Source organism: Peromyscus leucopus, chromosome 1, assembly GCF_004664715.2.
Source record: "Peromyscus leucopus breed LL Stock chromosome 1, UCI_PerLeu_2.1, whole genome shotgun sequence".
Classification (NCBI taxonomy): domain Eukaryota; kingdom Metazoa; phylum Chordata; class Mammalia; order Rodentia; family Cricetidae; genus Peromyscus; species Peromyscus leucopus.
In genome coordinates, this window is record NC_051063.1 from 46,219,683 (window position 1) to 46,234,237 (window position 14,555).

The 14,555-nt window shown below is 39.7% G+C and overlaps 1 protein-coding gene across 1 annotated transcript in view; it reads left to right on the top strand.

The window, feature by feature from the left end:
- The first annotated feature begins 7,428 nt into the window (after positions 1-7,428).
- Positions 7,429-14,555, top strand: part of LOC114702470 (cytochrome P450 2C55-like) — a 53,290-nt gene continuing 46,163 nt past the window's right edge. Inside the window, 5 exon segments of the mRNA XM_037206688.1 lie at positions 7,429-7,594; positions 7,597-7,658; positions 9,245-9,407; positions 9,583-9,732; positions 13,317-13,477. Coding sequence (XP_037062583.1) covers positions 7,492-7,594; positions 7,597-7,658; positions 9,245-9,407; positions 9,583-9,732; positions 13,317-13,477 — 639 coding nt within the window. The 5' untranslated portion in view covers positions 7,429-7,491.

Sequence of the window (14,555 nt, forward strand, 5' to 3'; positions counted from 1 at the left end):
AGAGACCCCAAAAATTCTACCAGGGAACTACTACAGCTAATAAACACCTTCAGTGAAGTGGCTGTTGTGGTGATATTATGTTCCTCAAAATTTTGTGCACCCTAATAAACTTATCTGGGGTCAGAGAACAGAACAGCCACTAGTTATAGAGCCCAGAAAATGTGGCACACACGGCTTTAATCCTTTCACTTGGGAGGCACAGATCCATCCGAATCTCTGTGAGTTTAAAGCCACACTGGAAACGGCCAGGCATGGTGACTCACGATTTTAATCCCAGGAAGTGAGCCTTTAATCCCAGGAAGTGTTGGCAGAAAGCAGAAAGGTATATAAGGCGTGAGGGCCAGGAACTAGGCTTTAAGCTTTCAGGCTTTCGAGAAGCAGTTCAGCTGAGACCCATTTGGATGAGGACCCAGAAGCTTCCATTCTGAGGAAACAGAATCAGCTGAGGAATTGGCAAGGTGAGGTGGCTGTGGCTTGTTCTGCTTCTCTGATCTTTCAGCATTTACCCCAATACCTGGCTTCAGGTTTGTTTTATTAATACGACCTTTTAAGATTCGTGCTACAGACTGGATACAAAATAATAATTAAAAAATAGCCCTCCTTTATACAAATGATAAATGGGCTGAGAAAGAAATTAGGAAAACAATACCCTTCACAAGAGCCACAAATAATATAAAATATCTTGGTGTAACTCTGACCAAGAAATTGAAAGACCTGTATTGCAAGAACTTCAAGTCTTTGGAAAGAGAAATTGAAAAAGATATCAGAAGATGCAGAGATCTCCCATGCTCGTGGATCAGTAGGATTAACATAGTAAAAGTGGTCACCTTACCAAAAACAATCTATAGTTTCAACACAATTCCCATCAAAATTCTAACACAATTCTTGACAGAACTTGAAAGAACAATGCTCAACTTCATATGGAAATACAAACAAAACAAATCAAAACAAGACAAAAAAACAACCAAAAAACAAACCAAAAACCAAAACCCAGGATAGCTAAAACAATCCTGTACAATAAAAGAACTTCTGGAGGTATCACCAACCCTGATTTCAAGTTGTACTACAAGGCTGTAGTAATAGAAACCACATGGTATTGGCATAAAAACAGACAGGTTGATCAACAGAACCAAATCAAAGATCCAGATTTAAATCTACTTACCTATGGACACCCAATTTTTGATAAAGAAACCAGAAATATACAATGAAAAAAAGAAAACATCTTCAACAAATGGTGATGGTCTAACTAGATGTCAGCATGTAGAAGAATATAGATCCATATCTATCACTCTGCACAAAATTCAAGTTCAAAGTGAGTCAACATAAAACCAGATACACTGAACCTGATAGAAGAGGAAGTGGGGAATTGTCTTTAACACATTGGCATAAGAGACAACTTCATGAATAGAACTCTAATCATCACAGGCACTAAGATTAATAATTAATAAATGGGACCTTATGAAACTGAAACCTTCTGTAAGGCAAAGGACACTGTCAATAGGACAAAATGGCAGCCTACAGAATGGGAAAAGATCTTCACTAACCCTATGTCTGACAGAGGGCTGATTTCCAAAATATGTAAAGAACTCAAGAAACAAGACATAAAAAGACCAAATAATCCAATTAAAAAATGTGGTAAAGATCTAAACAGAGAATTCTCAACAAAGAAATCTCAAATGGCTGAGAAACAACTAAAGAATTTTCAACATTTTTAGCCACCAGGGAAATGCAAATCAAAATGACTCTGAGATTCCATCTTACACCTGTCAGAATGGTTAAGATCGATAACACAACTAACAGCTCATGGTGACAAGGATGTGGATGGAACAAGGGGAACCCTCTTCCATTGCTGGTGGGAGTGCAAACTTATACAGCCACTCTGGAAATCAATATGGATGCTCTATGATACCACAAGGACACTTGCTCAACTATGTTCATAGCAGCTTTATTCATAATAGCCAGAAACTAGAAACAACCTAGATGTCCCTTCACTGAAGAATGGATAAAGAAAATGTAAACATTTGCACAGTGGAGTATTACTTATCTATTGAAAACAATGACATCATGAAATTTGCCACCAAATGGATGGAACTAGAAAAGATTATCCTGAGTAAGGTAATCCAGACCCAGAAAGGGAAATATGTACTCACTTATAGGTAGATATTAGGTGTAACGTAAAGGATAATCTTGCTATAATCCACAGACCCAAGGAAGCTAAGTAATAAGGAAGGCTCAGTGGAGGACACATGAATCTCATGTAAAAGGGAAATAGAACAGACATCACAGATAGATGGGGGTAAGGATCTGGTAAGGTGTGGACATGGGTACAGGAGGGATCAGGTCAGGGGAGGATGGAGAGAGAGGAGTACTGGAAAAGACAACTGGAATCAGGGGCATTTCTGGGATGAGCTAGAAACCTAGAGCAATGAAAACTCCCAGGACTCTATAAGGATGACCCTAGCTAAGACTTCTAGCAATAGGAGATACAGAGCATGAACTGGCCATCTCCTGTAACCAGAAAAGACTTCCAGTGGAGGGATCGGGACAGCAACCCAGCCACAAAACCTCAGACCTACAATTTGTCTTGCCTACAAAGAATGCTGGGACAAAGGTGGCAAATAAATTATGGGAGTGGCCAACCAAAGACTTGTCCAGCTTGAGACACATACCATGAGAGGGAGCCCACCCCTGACACTTCATGGAGAGGCAAGACCCAGACAGAGGTTTGACAGCCTAGAGACCTAGGATAGAACCAAGCATGACTGGAAAAAAACAGGTTAATGAAATGATTCCTAATGATATTCTGCTATACTCATAGATCATTGCCTAGCTCAATTGTTATTAGAGAGGCTTCACCTAGCAACTGATAGAAACAGATGCAAAGACCTACATGCAAACATTAGGCAGATCTTAGGGGAATCCTGTGTAAGAGAGGGGAGGAAGGATTATGGGAGCCAGAGAGGCCAAGGACACCATGGGAAAACACACAGAGTCAACTGATTTGGGCTGATGGGGGCTCATGGAGACTGAACCAACAATCAGAGAATTTTCCCTAGAGACCTAGGTCCTCTGCAAATGTGTTGCAGTTGTGTGGCTTGGTCTTCTTGTGGGACTCCTGGCAGAGGGAGTGGGGGCTATCTCTGATTCTGTTGCTTGATCTTGGGACCCTTTCCTCCTGCTGGGTTGCCTTGTCCAGCCTTAATAGGAGAGGAGGTGTCTAGTCTTGCTGCAGTTTGATATCCCATGGCTGGCTGATATGCATGGGAGGCCTGCAGTTTTCTGAAGGGAAGGGAGAGGGAGTGGATGGGAGTGAAGGGTGGGAGCTTGAGGGGAGAGACTAGGAGGAGAGGGAAGAGGGAGGGGAAACTGTAATCAGGCTGAGAAAAAATATTGATTGATTAATTACTAAAAAAATAATATAAAAAGAGTCAGTTTAATTTTGTATCTATTTATTATGATAATAGTAGTGAGTTCTCCCCTGTATCTGTGTTCTGTCTAGCTACAGGATCTTGTCCAGATAATAGTACCAAATACAAGGTTTCAGGTTGTGGATCTGAGCAGAAAGTGGTTATTCTCATGATATTTGTGCCCCTATATATCCACTGGATATATCTTGCCAGAATGATTATCATTGTATCTTTCAGGGGTCCTATCTGGGTAAGACTGATGATTCCTTTTCTCCTTTAGAAGTATACATAGCACCTTCCAGCACCTTGGAAGTCATTATTTATTATGAAATAGGTCTAAATTGCTTGTCATCTAGAAAAACAAAGAACTCATTTTGTGACCTTTCTACCAGCAACACTTAAAATCAATTTGAAACATCAAATAAGCTCAAATCAAAGGGCATTTTATAAACTTTGGGAATATTCTGTTAGTGAGTATCAAAGTCATAGAAGTTAGGGAAGGACTGATTTAACTCATGTGGTATGATAACCTTTGTAACATGATGATGGATTCTGAACTGAGTTTTCAGTGGAATGTGATAAATGTCTTTGGGACTTACTGATAGAACACCAATAAGAAGGAAGAATTACCAATATTATTTCCTATCCAAGATGATTTGACTAGTATTGCTTAGGAAAATCACCTTGGTTTTAGGAAATATACATGACAGTATTACAGATCTTTAGAAATAATTTGGTAATTTACTTTCCAAGGTTCTGAATGTAACAATTGTCTTTATAAACTAAGCATATATTAATATGCTTATGATTGTTAAAAATGAAGCTTATATTTATATACAAAATAGTCTTTCATGAGAAGAGTTGATATTGGCAAAGGACATTTGAAAATGTGTTTAGCACCAATATTCTTTATGGTAATTTAAATGAAAACTTCATTGAAGGACTGGAGAGATGGCTCAGATGTTAAGAGCACTGGCTGCTCTCCCAGAGGATCTGGATTCAATTCCCAACACACATGGCAGCTCACAACTGTCTGTAGCTCAAGTTCCAGGGTATCTGACAATCTCACATGGATATATATGTAAGCAAAACACAAATGCACATAAAATAAAAATAAATAAATCATCAAAAAACTAAAAACTTCAGTGAGATATAATTTGTTAGAATAGTTAAAATAATAATTAAAAGATTATACTACATATGTCAATAAATTATAACAACTGGTATTCATAGTACAGTTGTAAATTAAGACAAACATTTGAATCATTCTTTGGAAAAATTTACCTAGAGTGAGTGCATACATACTTAACAATTCTACTAATAGGTGCATGCTAAACACAAATGCTATTCATTGTAATACCCCCAAAGGTATTTTATATATATATATATATATATATATATATATATATATATATATATATATATTTCAAAAAACCTTTATACTATAAATGAGTGTCAGTAATAATATCACAGAAAAATTGTGAGTTAGTTTTAAAGTGAATTAATATTACCTTTTAATTACTATAAGGAACTACCTGATATAGGCTACTGTGGTGGTTAGCTTTGTTAACTTGCTATAACTTAGAATCATCTGGGAAGAGAGTCTCAGTGAGGGATTGTGTCTGTGGGGTTGACCTGTGGACATTTCTGTGGGGGACTGTTTTAAATTGAGCTAATTGATATGGGAAGACTCAGTCCACTGTGGGTGGGACAATCCTAAGGCAGGGGTTTCTTAACCATGTAAGAGTGGAGAAATAGAGCTGAATGCACACAAGCAAGTGAGTGTATGCATCGTCTCTCTCTGCTCTTGACTGTGAACGTAATATGACTAGCTGAGGACACACAAGCAGGTGAGTGTGTGTGCATTCTTCTCTCTGTGCTCTTGACTGTGAACATGATATGACTGCCTTGATTTACCCACTAGGGTGGACTGTAAACTGGAACTGTGTGCTGAAATAAATCCCTTCTCTCCTAAGATGCTTTTGTCAGGGTATATTACCACAACAGCAGAGAAACAGCACAGAAAACAGAGCAGCTACTTATGAAGGAAAGAGAATTTCTTTTAGCTCACAGTTAAAGAGGTTCAATGTCCAAACTACATAGTACAGACTTGTGGTGAGGACTGCTGTAAGAAAAACATGATTGTTCTAAAGAGAACTGACTGTGGTCTGCAGCCATTAGATTTTAGGGTGATGTGAGTCAGGCAGCATATGGCTGCTTCTCTTTGCCTTGGATAAAGAATTCACCAAGCCCTGAATTCACTCAAGCAATAAGTGTTATATACTAGTCTTACAAAACTCATTTTAACACACAGGAGCTGTAATTATTAACTAAATGCATGCTTATGTGAAAGTCATGAAATGTTGAATCATGGTTCGTGGTGAACCCAGCTGAACTGAAGCCTGGACAGACGAGTGCAAAGTGCGGGGGATGTGGTTTCCGGTCTTAGCTCTGCCAGCCTTAGTCTGTGTGACTCTGTAAGGCCCAGCTCCGTAAGCACTGGAAAAAAAAGAACTTTTCCTTAGGCAAAGGTAATTGAGAGAATCCAAGGGGATATGGCTGGTGTGGAAACTCTGAGAACCGAACTGTCAAAATCCCTTCAAAGACACCTGGGAGGAAATTGCAGAACTCTCCCTTCTCTGCAGAGGTGAGACTTGTTCAGTTTTTGTTTTTTCCCTAAGCACACCTGAGTCAAATAAGAGCTTCTATTTAGTGTGAAGCCTGTTGTCTTAGGAACCAAATCAGGACAATTAGAGGTTGTGGGGTTGGTTTTATTTTGCCCTCTGGATAGCCTCAGTGTAAGCCACAGGACACCACAATGGTTGACAGCTCTCATCTCAAAGCTCAGTTCTCCCATGTGTGAGGTACAAGATACAATATGTCTGCCATGCTTCCAGACTTCCTTTATCCATTAAAAAAAAAAACAACAACAACAACAATTAGAAATAAAAATCCCTGCTCTAAGTGTTTGCAAAAGGGCATTTAATGGTAAAATATGCATACGTTTACTTAGTTAATTACTTGATACATGTTGGGTCAGTTAAAATGTGCACATTTTCCAGGTGGTGGTCCACACAGGAATCAGAGGCAGAAGGATATTGGGTTTGTGGATAGCCTAAGACGATATGCTGGGGGGGGGAAAGGACTCCCCTCAAATCAAAGACATCTAAGTTATGATAGACATTTTCTCTTTAAGCAACTCTTATGTTGCCACAGAATGCTAAACCCTTGCATAAGACTTTCAGTCTCAAGGAGAGTATCCTAATGTATGAGAAGCATCCCTGGCTAAACAGTATTTTATAGACTAGGGATAAAGTACATGAATTGCCTCCAATATCCTAAGTTCCCAAATGGTTCCCAGTCTGGAAGCTGGAATGATTTTTGCACAAATAATTTACTTCAGGTTCTGGAGAAACGACTGGTAAAGTATCCACTGTGCAAGCATGAGGACTTGAATTCAGTTCCCTCAACACCCATGTAAAAGCTGGGCTCTGTAGTACATGTCTATAACTTCAGCGCTGGGTCAGGGCAGAGACAAGAGGATCCCTGAAGTTCCCTGGCCAAACTGGTGATCTCCAGGTTCAGTGAGGAATCTGGTCTCAAAAAAAAAAAAAAAAAAAGTGTGATTGAAGAAGACACCAGAGGTCAGCCACTGGCCTCTATATACACATGCATATGCACATACATGCGTGCACACCCAGATGCATATGTGAATACACATATTTATTTCCTTGCACCTCAATTCAGGCTTCAGGCTGCAAATGGAACTACCTAGGGTATTGAAACATGCCCCCTCCCCAATAAAAGCACAACAGCACCAATAAAAAACCCACAACAGCACCTGGGGCAAGTTCAACTCCAGACTAGTTACAACAGCTTGGGCGGGGTGGGGGGGCAGCAGTGAGATTGTAAAGAGCAGCTTTCATGTTTTTCAACAGGCCAGAGTCCACTGAGAAGAGAGATAAAAGTGCACCTCGCTGATTGGTCACTTAAGCCTCAGAGGCACACGTTGAGTTAGCAGCTAGCATTATAAAAGCTCTGGACTGCAAGCTCACAGGTGTCTCCCTAAGAAGAGAAGGCTGCCATGGATCCAGTCCTGGTCCTGGTGCTCACTGTCTCCTGTCTGCTTCTCCTCTCACTCTGGAGACAGAGCTCTGGGAGAGGGAAGCTCCCTCCTGGCCCCACTCCTCTCCCATTATTGGAAACATCCTGCAGATAGATGTGAAGGACATCAGTAAATCCTTTACCAACGTAAGTATGCTTCCTGCTCCATAGTGACTGGAGAGCAACAATTACTCTCTGCTGTTAAATAAATACATTGCTGGAGGCAGATGGTTAAACTATGTTACTATAAGGCAATTGTACCCTGTGGATTATTATATTTGGTTTGTCATTGTCAGAAATGATTAAATGAGATAATGCATTTGTCCAGAGTAGAATTTTTTACATTGTAAGATAAAGTCCATATAGCAGAGAACAGCTACGTTTTCTCTGTTTCATGATCCTTAGCTATGACTTTTTGTAGGAGATAAAAGGTAATGGAATTGCTTTGAGCATTTACTGCAGAAGCTATCTATGTATAATTTAATTTCTTCAAAGAAACGAGTTATGTCTGATACCAAGGAAATCTGAGTCAACATTAAACACATGTGAATGACAGAACTAGTGAGGTCCAGTGGGGACATCAGTGTTTCTGGACTCTGTGTAAAGCTGCTGTGACCTATGAATGAGCAACGTGGAAGAGATTGTCCTTCTCTGGGATACCGCATGTGCGTGCACTATTGCTATCCGTCGTCAGTCAGTAATGTCAGGGTTACAAACCTCCTGGCATCACACTCATCTAGGGAGAGTTTTAAGATGGAAGGCTTCCAGTATTTATCACAGGGTGACTGAGTCAGACCCTGTGGGAAGAGCCCAGCAGAGTCCTGAAGTGATGTCCTTCATAGTTGAGTATTTGTTTCAATGTGGACACTGGGAACTGGTTAGTTGCTCAACTATAAGAGATCCACTGAGCAGGAGTCAAATCTTGAGTCTTGAGTTTTTACCCATGGAAAACTAAAATGAATTTGAATTTTTTTCAGCATTACTCTCTTTATCTGTAAACCCACAGATAAACTTATTTCAAAGTGTCACACTTCTGACAGGTTGCACATTATTTGCCTGGCGATCTCCTGGTAAACTAGACTTGTGTTGTACTTGAAAGCGATAACAAACAGCTTTTTATGTATTGAATCCAACTAAATTTGATTTTGTGGTTGGCAAACTACAAATGTGGAGAGTAAGATGTGGTGATATTGTGCTCCCCAATATATTGTGCACCCCAATAAACTTATCTGGTGTCAGAGAACAGAACAGCCATTAGACAGACATAGAGGCCAGAAAATGGTGTCACTCACACCTTTATCCTAGCCTTCTGGGGGCAGAGATCCATCCGGATCTCTGTGAGTTCAAAGCCACACTGGAAACAGCCTGGCATGGTGACTCATGCCTTTAATCCCAGGAAGTAAGGGCAGAAAGGTATATAAGGTGTGAGGACCAGGAACTAGAGCCTGGTAAAGGTTTTAGGCTTTTGAGCAGCAGTTCAGCTGAGATTCATTCTGGGTGAGGACTCAGAGGCTTCCAGTCTGAGGAAACAGGATCAGCTGAGGAATTTGCGAGGTGAGGTAGCTGTGGCTTGTTCTGCTTCTCTGATCTTCCAGCATTCATCCCAATAACTGGCACCAGGTTTGCTTTTATTAATAAGAACTTTTAAGATTCATGCTACAGTAAGACGCCAATATCAGCCTAGATCTTCTAGATTCTTCTGCTGCTATACACATTTTCTTTTTTATTTCCAGTTCTCAAAAGTCTATGGCCCTGTGTTCACTCTGTATTTTGGCAAGAAGCCTTCTGTGGTGGTTCATGGATATGAAGCAGTAAAGGAAGTTCTGGATGACTTTGGAGAGGAGTTTTCAGGAAGGGGTAGCTTCCCAGTTGTTGAAAGAATGAATAACGGCCTTGGTAAGTGTGCATGCGCACATATGTGCATGTATATTCATGCATGTGTATGCTGGGCAGGGGTGATGGGGATGAGATAGGAAAAGCTCCTTGAGCAGGAAGCCAAGTGGCTGTCAGAGGCCAGTTCCTCTTCCTCGTCTGGGGTCTCCTTTCTAGTTTCCATTTCCTGTTCTGGTAGGAGTCGTTTTCAGTAATGGAAGAACGTGGAAGGAGCTCCGGCGCTTCTCACTTATGACTTTGAGGAATTTTGGGATGGGGAAGAGGAGCATCGAGGATCGCATTCAAGAGGAAGCGCGGTGCCTTGTGGAAGAGTTGAGAAAAACAAATGGTGCGTACCTGTTTCCCTGACTCTTGTTTATTGACACTCTTTTCAACACTGCTGTGGTAGCCAACTACTACTGGGCAGTGGTTGTTAGCTTTCACGCTAACACCCAAAGACAGAGCTTTGCTTATCTGTCCTAATGTCTGTACACACTGACTGTGCATACAGTGTGGTCATAATCCTCATGTAATCCCATTCTGCCCAGCTTGTTTTCAAACTTGAACATCATGAAGTTAGAAAGTTTTGAGCTTCATAAAAGAATTCACATGGGGTAATATTTTCCTGTAAGTGTAATTATGACTTTATTATTTAGAATATTTCCTTGGAGAATATTTGTCCAGAGTACATGGTATGAATGAGCCCATCATATTTTCATGGAATATGAGGAAGTGACGTGTTTTGTCATTGAGGTGGTTCATATCTGATTGGTCAGCTTTAGTGACACAGGTTTGCCTCAAGACCCATGCCTGCAACTTCTGTCAATAATGATATTTATGGCATTTTAAATTTTCTTTTACTTAGGCATCTTTGGGTGCTACTTTCATCAGTTGTGTTTACTCTGTAAACAAAGGGCTGTTTAAAAACTATTTAAAAACTATCAGTGGTTATTTGATGTTAATCACTATTTGCTATGCTATTCCATATCTCTTCTGTAAATGTGTGCTATGATGGAATTCTGCTAATATGTAACATGCATGAAATTATTTATTTAACCTATTTCAACTACTGTCAACTCTACCCTACTTTCCCCTAATTGTAAGTTAAAGTCTATCCTTTGTTATATGCTTGTTAGCCATGTTTTAATTTTCTGTATTTTACAACCTTTGATTCATAGATGCCTTCCAGATCTAGAGAGGAACCTCCACTCCCAGGCTTAGCTATTTCCTAGACATAGAAAACATGCCTTTGATTTTTAAAGGAGCCTAATCACAGCCCATTCTCCAAATGTTTCCTTTATCAAATTCTCAAATGACAGTACTGTGTTTTCTTTGCCCCAGGTCACCCCACAGCATGGTGTGGGATCCCTAAGAGCATCCTTATGGTTCAGATGCCTCTGGGACTACTCTATCAATGAGGCTCACTCAGTGTTCCCACCCTGCTCCATGCCTTCCTCCTGTGAATGTCCTAATGCCCTGCAGGCTTTACAGCGGGCAGGAAAAAAACAAACAAGCAAACAAAACTATTCACAAAGAGACTAGAGTGAAATTTGGCTCCAATTGGAGTCCAATTTTATTGTAGCCAGCTCTAGACTCTTCTAGAGTCTGGCCCAGATCAGTTTACTTTAGCCGTATTTAAGTACAGCACAATTTTGGAAAAACGTAAATTCTGGGAGAGCAGAGCCTGTCTCACCAGACAGCAAAGGATCTCCAGGTTGTAAAACTACATTCCTCCTGGCATCCCAGGAAGAGCAGCTATGCACCTCATTTCAACGAAGAGGTAAGCTGTGTGTTTAACTTTGCTGGTTTCCCCAGCGCTTATCTGTGTGTGCAAGGCCTTTGTGCCCTCTACAGTAGCGGGGTTTCCTGACCTCTCTGAGCTGTTCTGCAGACCAATCCCGATGCTGTCCCTGAGGGACCCTGTGTGAGGTGGTTTGTCTGCTCTTGGGCACTGTAACCACCAGTCTGTCCTATGGTTCTCATCGGATTTGTTGTCCTCACCATATCTGAATAAAAAGGAAGCTCTGGGTGCATCGTAAACCACTAGAATTTTGGCTTGGAACTTTTATGATAATTATTTAACTCTGATGCTAGCTCTACTCATGAAATGCTTGTCAAGGTGAATCTAGTTTTTCAGCTTGCATTCCAAGTTACTTGGAATTTTAATTATCTTTCCTAAATGTAAGAATAGATTAGAAATCAGATCAAAAAATTTATTGAGATTTATTTATTTTCAGTTTTACTTTATGTATATGGGTGTCTTGACTGTATGCATGTCTGTGTACTGCAAGTGTGCCATGCCTCCAGAGGACATGGTTTCCCTGGAACTAGAGTTGTTTATGGTTGTGAGCTCCCAGGTCCTCTGGAAGAGTAGTCAATGCCCTTAACTGCTGAGGTCGCTCTCCAGCACCAGAAATTAGATTTTTTTTTCAGTCTAAAATGCATACACACACAAATCTTTTTTTTTTTTTTTTTTCCCCAAGACAGGGTCTCATCCTGTACTCTGCCTGTCCTAGAACAGGCTGGCCTCAAACTCACAGAGATCTACCTGCTTTGCCTCCAGTGTGCTGGGAATAAAGGTGTATGCCACCGTGCCTGACTTAAATTAATAATTTAAATTTAAATTATTCCTTATCTTCCAAGACAAAGTAAGAGTTTCCCCCTTTTCTTCCTTCCTTCCCTCCTTTATTTTATTTACTTATTTTTAGTAAGAAGCTGAATATCTTGGTGTTTTACCTGAAAAGGAGTCTGACATCACATCTGTTAATTATACAGGTTTCTATAGTTTTCAATTCCATCTCCTTTCTTTACATACTTTTTATTCATTATGCACATTTCATGACATCTATGGTGTGAATTTAAGGACTCTTACACATAAAGATTATTGGTGATTAAATTAAATTAAAACCTGATTTTGAGACAGCATCTCACTGCAGTCCAGTCCAGTTTGTCCTCAAGCTTGCCTTTCTCTTGTTTTGAGAGGCAGGGATTACAGATTGCGACTCGACACTGACTGAATCGTCAGCGTTGTAGTTAAATATACCAGTGCAAAATAAATATTTCTTCTGCTTTTATTTCTTATGACCAAATTGACTCAAATAATTAACAAGTTAAAAAAAACATACATTCTGTTGATGACTATATAGGATAATAGTCCAGGATTCCAGTAGAGGGTAGACTTTATCTAAATAAATTAAACTGATATACCTGGTGACTAGGAACACTATTTCAAAAAAAAAAAAACAAAAAACAAAAAAACCCAAAAAACTATGTATATATTTTTTAAATATTGAAATGAAGAAATTAAAGGATTTCATTTGCTAATGTAAACTCTGCATTTGTCCCATTTGGATTTACATTTGAAATGACTTTTTAATTTCACTTTTATTTTAGGCAAAAATTCTCTGAGAATTGGTGGTTGGTTTTTGTTTGATATGAGTATTTCTGCTTATTTAAATTTGCTCTGATGAACTCATTATTTTCCTGTAAACTTTTTCTCCTTGGCTTTCTCTGCTGGCTGTGGACACAACTCCTTCGGCTATTCCTTGGATAGAAAATGTTTCTGGATTGGTGTTTTCTTCCTTAATCGTGTAGAAACTTCAAAGAGATGAAATTCTACACTGAAAACTTGAATTTTTATGTGTTTTTAAAAGTGGTCATGTTTTCTTAGAACTTAACTTAGAATGTGTACCCAAAGAGTGATTTTCCACAGGGAGCAGATGTTAAAGATTTAGTTAATGATTATTAAGCAAGCTAGGATTTCAAAAAAGAAGTAATATGCTAATTGGAAGTATGTGGAAGTTCTTGCAAATATGCTAATTTTTGTGCCAATACTTCCCTAGAGATTCTAAAATTATTATTGGTTTTTTTGTCCAAAGATAAAGACTTTACATGTATGTTTTAATGGTTTTTAAAATGTTTCCAATCCTTCAGGCTCACTCTGTGATCCCACCTTCATCCTGAGCTGTGCTCCCTCCAATGTGATCTGCTCAGTTATTTTCCACAATCGCTTTGATTATAAAGATGAGAATTTTCTTAACTTGATGGAGAAATTAAATGAAAACTTTAAAATTTTTAACTCCCCATGGATGCAGGTGAGACAAAGATGTTTTCTTCACAGCAAATCATTTATCTTTATTTCTCTAACAAATTAAAACTTTCACTTTAGTTCAATGTGTCTAATTTCTAGGCATTCACCTCAAAGCTTGGTATAAAGAATTTTGTTGGAAAGCAGAATCAGTTTCTGTTACCCTTCCTCCTCCCTCCTCCCATCCCTCCACCTTAGTTATTCAGGAGGCTTAAAGTAGGCGAAGGAAAAATAAAGGGAGAGGCTGAAGAAAATTCTTAGTTTAGAAAGCTTGTGTAGTGTGCACAAGGCTCTGGGTTTGATCCTCAACACAACAATGACAAAAGGAAGCCGCAGGGGCTACTTTTTACTTTTTACTACTATTTACAAGGTACCATTGTCAAGGCCTCTATTAAGCCAAGGACACAGGTGGGATGAGGGCAGACAAAATACCACAAAGCCTTTCTACACTCCCTTTTCTTTCTTTTTTTAAATATATATGGATTGTGCCTGCATACCTTTCTATGCATCACATGCTTGCCTGGTGTCCACAGAGGCCAGAAAAAGGGCATCAGATCCCCCCAAACTGGTGTTAACAGAAAGTTGTGAGCCACCATGTGGGTACTAGGAATAGAACCTGCATGGGTATTTAAGCTGGTTCCATTTCTTAGTTCTTGTGAATAGTTCAACATTAAGAAACCCGACTCAGCATTTTATGGGTAAATGTTTATACACTCTGTGTTGAATTATTTTGTACAACCATGCAGTTATCTTCCAGGCAGGATTTAGGACATGCTGGCACTGACTCTCCAACTCTCAAGAAGACAAAGTCTCAAAAGGGTGAGAGAGAGCCAACTCAGATGGCAGACTGTATGGCTAACTGCAGCCAGCAGAGGCCTCTGCTGTGCACAGAAGGGAAGCGATTGAAGTAAGAAGGCTCTTGTGGGCTTAGCTTCGTGTTCAATATAGGCTCCATAGCAGCAAAACTGTGGCAAAGATAATAGTCCACATGTTCATTTGACCCCTGGCTCCTGACACACTCTATCTCCAAGCTTCAAGAATCCAGAAAGAAGTCACTTCAGTATGTCATTCTTCTTCCTCCATCC